Genomic DNA, 13,264 nt, shown 5'->3' on the forward strand with positions numbered 1-13,264 from the left:
CTTGATAAAGGGTAATAGGATTTAGAACCGAAAGGAACATTGCAGACATCTGAGTCAGTCCTCCCCAATCCATTCCCTTCCCCCCACCTTTTTTTTTAATGTTTGGGGAAACAGGTCGAGAGAGACTTGTCCAATGTCACATACTTAGTAAAGAACATGGGATTCTAATCCAGGTCTTTTGATGCCATATCCACTGGTCTTTCTTTAAGATGATAGGATCTTAGCTTTAAAGCAGAAAGGACTGTGGTGTACCACTCCCTCATTTTACAGCTGAGTAAACTGAGGCCCAGACAAATTAAGTGACTTACCTTGGGGCAAATAAGTAGAATAAGGACAGAGCCAGGATTGGAACTGATGTGGTTTAAGGGCTTCAGGGACTCCTAACGGACTGAAGTACTGGACAGGCAGGGTCATCTGGAATGAATTCACAGAATCAAGCATTCTTTAAGTCAAGGTGGCAGATGCCAGCTTGCAATATGGTGGGCAGAGCTCCTTAAGGAACTCGCCTCTTAACAGGAATGATGCTAAAGCTTATATAGGAAAAGTAGTGGATTATCTGACAGCTATGCTAATTAGGTGACAACTTACAACCTTGGTCACAAGTGTCATTCACTGCTGGAAACCAGAGGAAGCAGTTTCTCAAAAATACACGTTTTTGGTCTGTTATGTTTGTAGCAAGATAGCTTTGAGAGTTGATGTCTATAGCTTGACCTTTGGATTGAATATGATAACTTTGGGAATCAATACATGATAATTCTGTGGTTACAAGATAGTCCTGTTTTTACAAGAGAATTCCTTCAGAGGTCAGCTTGTTCTTGTGATGGGGAAAAGTAGTTTGTCTTACTGGGGGCCCACTCATTAGTTATTGCTAAGCATAGTGTCCTTGGGCTAGGGAGAAAACTGTCAGGGATAGTGTTTTTTGAAGCTAGGGAAAAATGTGATCTTGGAATTGGGGTCCAAGCACAAGCACCCTATCAGAACCAAGGTTCTTAGAAACTGCAGATCCAGTGTTCGTTCCGCGTGTACCCCATTGCTTTTGAAACTCTCCTTTCCCTAACACTGTGTTTGTTACACAGGGGATAGATGTGCGCTAGGACAATAAACCCTGATTGGCAGAGAGGCAGAGCTTACAGAGGCATTTATATCTTCATATGCAGCAAAAGCAACCAAATGCATGGGGGAGCAGCAGAGAGGACTTCAGCGGTTTATTGAATTGAATGGAAAGAGGTGTTAATAGAGTCAGGGGAAGTGATGCCATAAAAATGACATTGTGTGGCTCTGTGGTGTGTTTATTTTCCCTCAATGACTTCCAGATCAACCCTGGGCAGCTTAGGAGTCAAAAGATCTTTGTTTCAGGAGCCTGCTTAAAACATGCAAATACAGCTGGATTTCTTATTTTTTTTTTACTGCTCTGGCATTTGACCCTCCTCTCCTCCACCTTCCAATATCACCCTGACTCCCTCTACCCCCACACACTGCCCAGGAGTTTGAATCTGACTGGTTACTACAGACAACTTTGTATCCCTTTGAATCCTGTGAGTCCAGTAGGACTCACAGGCAATTAAAGGATTTGGGTTTTTATTTCCTATCAATGTGACTGGCCTTCACCTTTATAGGGATCAGCCTAGAGTTAAACATAAAATAGAGTTAAACAACTAATTTTTTTTCTAGAAGAGTAGATAGCTTTAAGCAGTCTGGGGATATTGAGATTGTGATCAACACTCAGACTCCCTCCTTTTACTTTGATTAAATAGTATACTAATAGTATTTAGTAGAGTCCCCTTTGTCCTAGGGCACCAATATCTGGAGAATGTCCTCTACCTGTCCTGGTCCCCTGTCTTTCTGATCCCATTCCTTATGCTCTTCCACTAACCCCTACAGCAGGGATCTGACCACTTTTTGTTTTTCTTCACCTGACTAGAGGCCACCACTATAAGGATCCTTTCACTTTGGTGATTTCAAGGGTTAAGAGGTCAGGGATTATTAGCATTGCCATGGGTGGGGGGTGCTGACTAGGCTCTCTGGGGGATGAGCCACACACTGACTCCTCTTTTGGAGTTATGGCACTTGCCCAAGGCCAGTTGTTCTCTATGCCGTTCCTAACCCTTGAATTTACTCTGTATGCAAGAATTCCTAGTTTCAGCTCTAGTTAGATCAAAGGATCTGAAAGTCCCAATTGTTGACTTTTATTATTGATGAGTTCACTGTATTCTAAGCAATATTTGAGAATCAGTGTTCTCTATCCCTTGTTTAATATGACTATATGGTAGTATGGTAGTACATATGATGTGTGTGTGTATAAATTATACAATAGGATATTACCAGTGCTCCCCTGGTACTCTCATGATAGGGAGAAAGCAAGGAAGGTCTCCAGCATGTTGGGTGAACCCCCAATGGTGAACTTTTTGGAGTTGCCCAGGGTGGATATGGTAGAGAGGGAGGAGAATTATGAAGTACCTACTTTGTGCCAGGCACTGCACTAAGTTCTTTACAGATATCTCATTTGATAGGCATGGATGAATTGCAGTCTGTATCACTGTCAAGATTTCTCAAATCAATGAGGTCACAGAGCCTCATTGGTTTTTAATATGGTATTACATTAAAGTAATTTTGGTTTTTTATGAGATAGGCTTTTGAAGAGAGGAGATATGCAGTAACACAGATGTCTGGGATCACTGTATTATTTCCTACCTCTTTTCTCCAGTCCTAATCACCTAGCTTTGTTGACACTCTAAACAAGCAGTCTCCTGTCCTATAGAGCAGAGATGTCAAACAAACCAAGCAGCGTGCAGCTCACCACACTCCCAAGTGCTGCTGAACAAGATTAAAATGTAATTGGGAAGTAGTTAACAAAATAAATTTAAAAATACAATAACAGATAGCTTTACATTTTTAAATTAAGTCATTATGAAGCCACAGGGATCCTTAAGCACAGATTAGTGGCTCCTAATTTGATTTTGACACCACTTCTGTAAAGACAACAATAAATTTTTACCCCAAGACTAGAGTGAGAATGACAAAAATTATTGTTCCCATCTCCATGTTAAGGACACAAACAAAATGAAATTTCTCTGTGTTTCTTTCCTTAACATTGTAGTCCCTGCTGAAATGGATGCTTTAGAGGTCAAAGTGACAAACACCTAGGTGGCACCGTCGATGGGGTACTGGGCCTGAAGTTAGCAAGTCCTCAGTTCAAATGTGGCCTCAGATACTTAGTGGATGAGTAACTTTGAGCAAATCACTTAACCCTGTTTGCCTCAGTTTCCTCATCTATAAAATGAGCTGGAGAAAGAAATGGCAAACCACTCCAGTGTCTCTGCCAAGAAAACCCCAAATGGGGTCACAGAGAGTTGGACGCGACCAAAACAACTGAATGGCAACCAAAAATGTCCAGCTCTCCGCTATCTCCAGGTCATAAGAATACTGCAGGGGGCTTAGATGATGGCAAGATGCACCTTTCTATTTTCTCAAAATGGTGAGCACCAGAAATGGAGGCTATGGCCTAGGACTGCGGGGAAAGAACCATCAGGAACTATTTTTAACCGCTTGTTTGTCCACAGCTATCAGACCACTGGAGCAGGTTTTGTCTTGGTAAGTGTCACAGGAAGGATGGGGAAGCCACAAAGGAGTGAGGCCTTTATCCCCATAATACTATTCCTTTTTCCTCTATGAGAGCAAGAAATAGATATCCTGGGGCACACTCAGCTCTACCTAAACCATGTCTAGCATGCCTACTGTTCTTTCTAGCATCTGAGATGGGGAGATGTGAGAGCTGGCAAGGGAATTCTTTCCCATGCCATATTTTACTTGGGAGTAGAAGAAGTCTCTCAAGAAATGAAGGCCCACTTCCCTTACACCCTTTGAAACAGTAGGTACAGGAATTTGTTTTGATGGATGACTTTATCACCCTGCCCTTTTTTTCTTCACCTATGTTCTCCCTCTCGTTCTGGACTTGGCCAGGCCATGTGCAAACCCCAATCATTCAACAGTTCTGGAGAGTAGATAGTAATTTACCTCAATAATGGTAGTGTCTTTTCGTTTCTTTTTAACCCTCAATTCAGATGACGGCTCTAAGCCGACGCCCACGATGGAGACGCAGTTGGTGTTTGATGGAGATGGTAAGAGCTGTTCCTTCTTTTCATTGTATTTAGAACCTTATATTGGGGGAATGATCTTTCCTTTTTGCAAAGAGTTAAGACTAGTTTTTAAGCTTAAAAAGGGTTAACTCTAAGAAGCAGGTAACCCATTCTCCTGAGTTTTAGTCTATTCTTTCCTTGCTTGCTGTGAGAACCTATTCAATGCCTTCTTCTTCTGGATCTTCGTTATCATTGAAATAAAAATGAGAATTATAATCTACTAGCAAAGAGATGGCTCCCACTTGACTGAAGTAATCTATCAACAAACCCCCTAACCTGCCTCCAGTCTGTCCTACTCCATTTTATCTTCCATACTGCTATCAGTAGGTTGGCATTCTTCCTCATGCTTCCTATAAGTTCCATGTCAATCCTCACTGATTGTGGACCAGCCTAAATTCTTTACCCTGTTATTCAAGGCTATCTATAATCTGGCTCCAACCCAACACCTCAGTCATATCTCACATGCCTCTCTTTAATGTACTTATTCTCTCAATCACACTACAGGGTGTGCCTAAAGTCTGGACACATAGGCAAAAATGCATATTTTCAAGAAATGAAATGATTGAAATTTTCAACAATATTTTATTTAATTGAAATATTAACAAATAACATCTTCAACTTCAAATAATATCATATAATTTCATATTCATATTTCAAGAGTGAGTGTGCTAAAATTGACAGTAATGTGGAGTTGAGTTATCGAGTTCACTTGAATCTTGCAAAGCACATCAACCTTTGCATCACAAATGATGAAAGTCATATTAAAGATGTTTTTGTTAATATTCCAATTAAATAAAATGTTGTTGAAAATTTCAGTCATTTCATTTCTTGAAAATATGCATTTTTGCCTATGTGTCCAGACTTTAGGAACACCCTGTAGATTCTTAGAATCCATCAAACACACCTCTAGGAACCTTGGCATCTGTCCAGGTTGTTCCCTCTGAGTGCAGTGTCCTGCCCTGCCTTATGTCTGCTTGTTGAACCCTTAAAAATCCTCCAAGGTCCAGCTCAAATGCTACCTTCTTTAGGAAACCTTATCTGATATTTCTCTCCACTCACTCCATAAACTTCTCAGAGCTAGAAGCCATCTTCTCTTCCAGTCAAGCTGTACGGAAGGTTACTCATACCTTTCTCATTCACTTATTCTATTGTATATTCTATTTATATTATATTTTTGTGCATGTCTCATCTGCCTTAATAGACTGTAAGCTATTTGTTAACTATGATTGTGCTTCGTTGACCTTTGTCTCTCTCCCAGCACCTAGCAGAGTACTTAACGAAGGTTTGAATTTATTTAAGCACCTCTTAGGTAATACACTAGACTGATTACCATATGCAATAAGGGGGAGTAGAGCTCAGAGTTCTTTGCCTCAATGAACTAATAATAGCCTAATAGATGAAACAAGAAGTACATGTGTAAAGTTAACAGTTTGAAATTTAAAAAAAAATTCAAATAACAATAGGAGAGACCCCTGATTCTTAAAGCAGATCAAGCCTATATATGCCATCTTTAAATGGGAATGCACTGGTATTGATTAACCTATTTGGTGTTTGGGGTATCTGGATAGCAAAGCTGTCTGTGTTTGAGCTGAGACTTGCCTGGGCTCAGTACCTTGAGGACTCCAAAGAGCCCTAGATGTTTGGCAGTCTTAAATTCCCTGTGAACACCAATCAAGTTTGGGGGGGCACTTAAGAATTCAGATGACCCTGTAGTAGGTTCAGGATGCTCCTGGAAAGGAATGGATTCCAGACCTCTGGACTGTTCATTGAGAGACCCAAATAACTTGGGGCCCTAGAACCAACCTTGTTTCCTTGGAGCCTTCAAGACAGAGGAATCGTTCAAGGCCAGTCTGGATCAGGCCCGCTTTTAGAGTCTGGTTGATTGGAAGGACAACAAGAAAGAACTCATATGACTCTTTCACTTTCTATGCCTTGTTGGGTAAAGTCTCAGCAGTTCCCAGTTAAAGCGGTCTCTGTGGCTTGTTTGGATCTCATTTTGTTGACTTATCCCCTTTAAATCTTCTCCCAAGGAAGCAGCTGAGAGGAAGTGGGCTTGGCCCAGTCTTCTTCACCTCCTGGGATAATATTTTGATTTCTGGTCAGAATGGCTTAGGGCCCCTGGCCTCTGACCACTTTGTGGACGGGTCCTCACTGTACAGTACAGATGTCTCCCCATGGAATCACTGAAGGGTGGGGAGGTTGTTAAACTTGTTACTCTGGAGCAGATCATTTGAACTCATTTAGAGAAGAAGAGAAAAGAAGAAAGCAAGAGATGAGGGCAGGTTTGGAGGAGAAAGAGGTTTTAGGAAATATCTCAGGCTCCTAGAACAGGCACCAAAGTCAGAATCAAGGAGTGAAAGGTCACAGGCTGACTTCATGACTGTGATAATTTTCTCCTCTTCATTTAACTTCTAACCCTTTATTTTTATCTTTTATTTTCTTTTAGAAATCACAGCCCCCACTCTGTGGATTAAGCACCTGGTAATCAAAGACTCCAAACTAAACAACTCTAATATAAGAAATTCAGGTAAATGATCCTTTGGGGAGAGTATTCTTTATCCCATATCCTTTCCTATCTTTTGCTACTAACTAGCTGTGTGACCTTACCACCCTGGACCACAGTGTTCTCATTTTTAAAATGAAAAGGTTGACTATCAATGAGCAAGTATTTATTAAGCTTCCACTATGTGCCAAGCATGTATGAGATGACCTCTAAGGCCTATTCCAAATTGAACATTCTATGACATGTGTGGTTTAACTTCCTGTTTTAATTTTATTTACTTTCTAGCTGCCATGCAGAATAGCCCAGAATCTGAAAGAAGCAAAGCTATTCATAAAGATATCAGCCAGTGGACCCTTAAAACCCTACTCCTGGATCCATTTTAAGCTATAACCTAGCTTAAAACTTTCACTGTCTTTGGATGCTGACAGTGTATATTTGTTCTGGTCAGGTTTTAGGACTCTGGCATTGGTTGGATCTTCCATGATTAGGAACCTGGTGGGACAAATGTGAAATCTTTGAAGGTTAATGGGTTTGGGGGAGATCTCTTTGTCTGCTTACCTTATCCTGAAGACTAACCTTGGGCTAATGTCCATAAATAGGGAATAGGAGAGGAGAATGGTTCTCAAATATTTTTGGTCTCTGGACCCCTCTACATTCTTAAAAATTATGAGGACACAGAGAGCTTTTGTTTATATGACATATCTTTTGATATTAGAAATTTATAATATTGCCATATTAGAAATTAAAACATCCGATTATTATGATGATGATAAAAATAGTATATGCCTTGGGAACTCACTAAAAAGTCCCAGGGACCCCCAGGGCTCCCTAGGCCACACTTTAAGAACCACTGGGATAGTGGTAAGAACTAGAACTATGATTTCCCTGATAAAAAGAATTGAGGAAATTCCTTCTGATTCTAGTCACCACCCTCTCTACAACTTACAAACTTAGAATAGGGATTCGTAGTCATATTTGTGTCATGGAGATCTCTGGGAGTCTGCTATAGCCTATGGATCTCTTCTCAGAATAATGTTTTTAAATGAATAAATTAAAGCATAAAGGATGAGAAAAGAAACTAATTAAATTGAAATTCAGGTATCAATTTTTTTTTTAAAGCTCACAGTCCTCAGGTTCAAAACCATTGTCCTACAGAGCTGCCTAGAATGCTGAGAGGTCAAGTGACTTTCCCAAAGTCACACAGCATTTCAATATGTGTCAGAGGTGAAAACTTGGACCCCAGGTCTTCCTGGTTCTGAAGTCAGCTCCCTAACCACTATCCATATGGCCTCTAAATAGGAATAGCTATTAGCAAATTCATTAGTTAAGGCTTTATTTATAGTTCTGTTATGAAGTATATTGTTAGTCCATCATTCTCTAAAGTGTCAGTCAATAAACATTTATTAAGTGTCTACTGTGTTCCAAGCTACAAAAAAGGCAAATGATAGCCCCCTGCTCTTGAGGAGCTCACAGTCTAATGAGGGAGACAACATGTAAACAACTTTGTACAAACAAGCTGTATATGGGATAAATTGGTAATAATACACTGGAATTAAGGGGGATTGGGAAACCTTTCTGTAGAAGGTGAAAAGAGAGCCAGGACATGGAGATAAGAAGGGAAAGCATTCCAAGCTTGGGGAACAGCCCATGGAAGAACATTTGGAGTCAGGAGATGGAGAGTCTTAAGGGAAGAACAGCAAGGAGGCCAGCCTTGAGTATGTGGGGGTGAGTAAGATCTAAGAACACTGGAAAGATGAAATGGAGGAAAGGCATAAAAGGCTTTGTAAACCCAACAGAGGACTTTGATCCTGGAGGTAATTGGGGGTCACCAGAGTTTACTGAGTTGGGGGATGACACGGTCACACCTACTATGCTTTAGGAAGATGGCTTTGACAAGTGTGATTTTGTGAAAATTGACTAAGGGTGGAGACTGTCAGAGAAAATGTAAAATGTGTACAATTTGTATACACTTCTGAAATTCAAATATGCCAATGCTTGCAAATAGTAATGATTACAAATTAAGGAGACAAATGATTATGGTTTATGCATGACCATAATGAAATTGTGAGAAATTTACTTCAAGTGTGTGTATAGTTTATATTGTTGATGGAGGGGGAGGGATTAGGGATGATGATGATGATGGTGATGGTGATGGTGATGATGATGGTGGTGGTGGTGGTGATGGTGGTGGTGGTGGTGGTGATGGTGGTAGTGGTGGTGATGGTGGGGTGGTGGTGGTGGTGGTGGTGAGTCAGGAAGAATTAGATTTCTTCATTCAGGGAAAGATTCAAGTTTTTATGATCACAAAACCAATTTCTTAGCCTGGCTTTTTGTGTCTCTTCTCATGGTGGTGAAATATTGAGGGAGTATTCATCTTGTGAGTGCCTAGAGGTAACCTCTGGAGAAAATCACTCTACCTTTAATGCTGGAAAGGCCTTCATTCCAAGGCCCAGGAAATTGGGCCCATTCCATCCCAAGCCAAGACAAGCCAAGCTAAGCAGCATTTAATGAGGTTCTGCCACAGAATGTATGGACACTTTCCTAGGAATACAAATAAAAATTCAAAAAGATCCCTGTCCTCAAGGGTTTGTATTCTGCTAGGAGGTAGGAGTGGGGATGTATAACATAGCAACAGATAAGAGGAAGAGCACTACTACCTAAGGGGATCAGCACAGGCTTTCTACAGGGAGTTACACATGAGTTGAGCTAGGAATCCCAAAGAAGGAGTATATATCTCAGGCAGCTAGGTGGTTCAGTGGATACAGCGCTAGGTCTAGAGGCAGAAAGACCTGAGTTCAAATTTGGCCTCACACACTTCCTAGCTGTCTTGCCCTGGGCAAGTCACTTCACCCTCTTTGCCTCAGTTTCCTCATCTGTAAAATGAGCTGGAGAAGGAAATGGCAAACCACTCCAGTATCTTTGCCAAGAAAACCCCAAATGGGATCACAAAGAGTCGGAAGCAACTGAACAGCAACATATTCCAGGAAAGGAGGAAAGCCTGAGCAAAAACACAAGAGTGGGAAAATGTGTTTGGTCAGTTTGGCCAGAATGTAGAATGTGAGAAAAGGCAGTAATATGCAATAATCTCAGCAGATTCAATTGTAACCAGATTGTGAAATACCTTAAATGCCAAGCTGAGGAGTCTGTACTTTGTCGCAGAGGCCCTTATAGGTTCTTGAGCAAAGGAGCAGTATGGACGGCCCAGTGTGGGCAGCCTTGTTCTCCCCAAGGTAGCATAACATTTCTATCTCCCTTATCTCTCTTCTTTAAAGGAGTTGCCAAGACTCCTTTCTAGAAGGAGCTAAACCCTTGCTGCTAGCTCCCACATCCCTTTGCTTTGCTTCCATTGACCAGAGATTGTTTCTGAAAGAAGTCAAAATGAGATCATTATGCTTATTGCTTTGGGATGTGGCAAGGAGCTTTAGGGGAGGGCTGAAATGGTGGTTCCCCCAAAGGAATTGAAACCAGCACTGATTTTCGAGGGTGAGTGGGTGAGTGTCCTGGGGATTTGCCAGTGAAAATTGTTTTCTTCCCCCTGATGCTAGCATAGGCTAGCACCTTCTCCTGAAAAGCACTAATTTCACATTCCTTCTCCTTAAGGAATTCTCTCTCTCTCTCTCTCTCTCTCTCTCTCTCTCTCTCTCTCTCCTCTCTCTCTCTCCTCTCTCTCTCCTCCCTCCTCTCCCTCCTCTCCCTCTCCTTCTCCCTCTCCCTCTCCCTCTTCCTCTTCCTCTTTTTTCATTGAAGGCTAGCTAGCTCAGGTGCCACTGTTTCAAATCAACAACTCAATTCCATAAACATGTATTAAGCACATATTATTTGCAAAGCCCAGTCCTCACTGTTGAGGACAGAAAAAACACACACGAAGCAGACCCTGCCCACAAGGAGCTTATACTCTACTGAGGGAATAAAACATGTCATCAGGTAAACATAATCCAAGTTAGGTTGTGAACTGGACAGAGGGTAGACTAGACAATGTGTTTAGGTCATGCAGTAGACCATGCAGTATTGGGCCTAGAGTCCAGAAGACCTGAGTCCAAATATGGACTCAGACTCTTAGTAGCTGTGTGACCCCAGGCAGCCTCAGTTTCTTCATTTGTAAAAAGGGGATAACACCCACCTCCCAGGGCCATTTTGAGAATCAAATGAGATAATAATTATAAAGCACTTGGCACAGTGCCTAGCTCATAGTAAGTTCTATATAAACATTAGCTGTTATTAAATTAGGAAAAACTGAGAAGAGGACAAGTAAGGGAGGCATATCCCTGTAGAACAAGTTTTGTGTGTAGTTGGAGTACCATAGAATTTGAATCCTGGAGAGATCTCAGAAGCCATGGAATCTGACTCCAGCACAGAGTGGTTATGTGACTCACCCAGTATGTGGCTGAGGTAGCATATGAACTCAGCTCTTCCTGACCCCCAAGTCCAGTGTTCTGTCCACTGGACCAACTGCCTTTCTCCAGGTTAAATTTGCCCAGAAGTGAATGGGGCAGGATTCAAATTCAGGTTTTCTTTCCTCTGAGGGCAGCCCTCTTTCCAACTGCCTCACAGCTGCTCGTGGTACTTCAACTGATCCTAAAAGGAAGAAAAAAATTCTGAAAAGTACAGGAGAGAGAGTGCATTCCTAGTACAAGGTAGGACTTTTGAAATTGCATAGAGGTAAGTACAGGCAACAGCCAGCTGTCTAGTTTGGCTGGAATGTAAAGAGTGTGAAGGAGGGATAGATAAAGCAAATCTCAATAGGTATCATGGAGACAGGTCATGGAAGGCCTTGAATGCCAGGTTCAGGAGTTTGTATTTTGTTCTATACTAAAGGTGGGGGGTGGGGACCATTAAAAGCTTTTGAGTAGAGGAAATCACATGGCCAGTTTTAGGAAAATTATTCGGATAGTTGCATGAGGAATGAATTGTAGAGGGAAGAGGTGAGCAGATGATATTAATTAGGAGGCTTTTATAATAGTTCATATAACTAGGGTTGAGGCCCTGTAAGTAAAGAGAAGGAAACAAAAGATGTCATGGAGGCGGTTGCAGTACTACTTGGTGACCAATTGGTTGCGGTGGGGTAAGAGAGGATGAAGAATCAAACATGACCGAGATTATGAAAATGAGTAATGGGGAGGAGGTTGGTATCTTCAATAGAAACAGGTAATTTTGGAGAAGGAGTTGGTAGGGGGGCAGGGGAAGATGATGAGTTTTGTTGTGGACCATGTTGAGTTTGAGTTACTGATGGAATATCTAAGTGGAATGAATGAATGTCAGTGAGTAATATGGGGCTAGAGTTAAGGAGAAAGATTCAGATACATAGATTTGGGCATCATAATAAAAGCCCTTTGGAATAGATGAGATTTCCATGACAAAGTCCAGCATAGACAATTGGATGGATACCCACACTTAATTGTGTGATGGCTCAAAATAGGAGACTGTGTCAAAAAACGACCAACCAGGTAAGTGGGGAGCCAGGAGAGAGTAAGACTAAGAAGACAAGCTGAGAGTGAGTATCGACAAGCAGCATCAAAAACCATGCAAAGGTCAAGTCTCAAGGAGATAGCAAAAAAGGTTGTAAACTTTTTGAAGGGCCAAGACAGTTTTTAATTTTGTTTTCCTAGCATCTTGTACACAGTAGACATTTAAATATTTATTGAAGTCTTATTAAGAGACGAAGTGTTGTCTTCCAAATATGAAATTCTTCTTAGTTTTACCCAAGTAAACCAATGCCCTGCAAAAAAAACACACACAAAAAATAACTCCTATGATTCTTTTGCTTCTCAGTTATTTGAACTGTGTGCCTGTGATAGCCTCTCAGAAGTAGTCTGCAAAGTTTGATGGGAACCCGGAGGTTTAACTTCCATTATGACGCCAAGGGTGACGTCAATGATACTCTCTTAGGGTGCAAGAGAGGAGCCACTTAGCAAAGTAGCCAGAACTTGATACTGGCTGTCTTGTACATTCAGGTGCCTGGTAAAAGTGTGTTTTGTTTTGTTTTGTTTTGAGTGAAGATTTGATTGTAGAAATCCTTTTAGCTCTCAGGTATTTCTGATCCTTCCACCCTGGGAAGCTCACAGCGGGAACAAGAGAAGTTACCTTTTGGTGATAACCTCCGAGTATCATCTCCCTGGGTGTGATTTCTCTCTTCCCTCTACAAGAGACCAAAGGGACGTCCCAGCTTCACTTTTACCCAAACGTCCTTTTTTCCACGCTCAGACCCTATGATTCTATTTTTTTTCTTGTTGGACTGGGAATTGTTGGTGTTGGAAATGCTCTGCAAAGTGGCTAAAGGTTTTGGAAGGCATGACACACGTTCAGACAGACTTAGCCTGCCCATCGCCCATCCAGAACCCTCCCCAATACTCACTTTTCTTTCCTCCCAGGTACCTTGGTATGTCAAATCCTAAAGCTTTCTCATATACTCACCACACTCTGTATCATCTTTTGGGTATTTGACAGATTTCTTCCCTTTACAAAAAAAAAGTCTTCCTTTTTCTCCCTTCTTTTCTATGGGAAGCAGTTTAGTGCAACGGAAAGAGTTCCAAATCTGGAGTCAAGAAACACAAGTGTGAATCCTGCCTCTGCCTCAGTTTCCTCATGTGTAAAATAAGAGGATTGTACTAAATACAATATGGGGTCA

General features: G+C 41.4%; 1 protein-coding gene across 4 annotated transcripts in view; it reads left to right on the forward strand.

Moving 5' to 3' along the window:
• SMOC1 (SPARC related modular calcium binding 1) overlaps positions 1–13,264 on the forward strand; it is a 208,821-nt gene that overhangs the window by 140,435 nt on the left and 55,122 nt on the right. For 2 of the 4 annotated variants that reach the window (XM_036736295.1, XM_036736296.1), the window contains exons 6-7: positions 4,062–4,118; positions 6,583–6,663. In XM_036736295.1, the coding sequence (XP_036592190.1) occupies positions 4,062–4,118; positions 6,583–6,663 (138 nt within the window). Of the gene's footprint in view, positions 1–4,028; positions 4,119–6,582; positions 6,664–13,264 lie in introns of all 4 variants that reach the window. The other 2 variants (XM_036736294.1, XM_036736293.1) reach the window with 1 other exon arrangement.

The sequence above is a fragment of the Trichosurus vulpecula genome, chromosome 8 (genome assembly GCF_011100635.1).
Source record: "Trichosurus vulpecula isolate mTriVul1 chromosome 8, mTriVul1.pri, whole genome shotgun sequence".
NCBI classification, from domain to species: Eukaryota; Metazoa; Chordata; class Mammalia; order Diprotodontia; family Phalangeridae; genus Trichosurus; species Trichosurus vulpecula.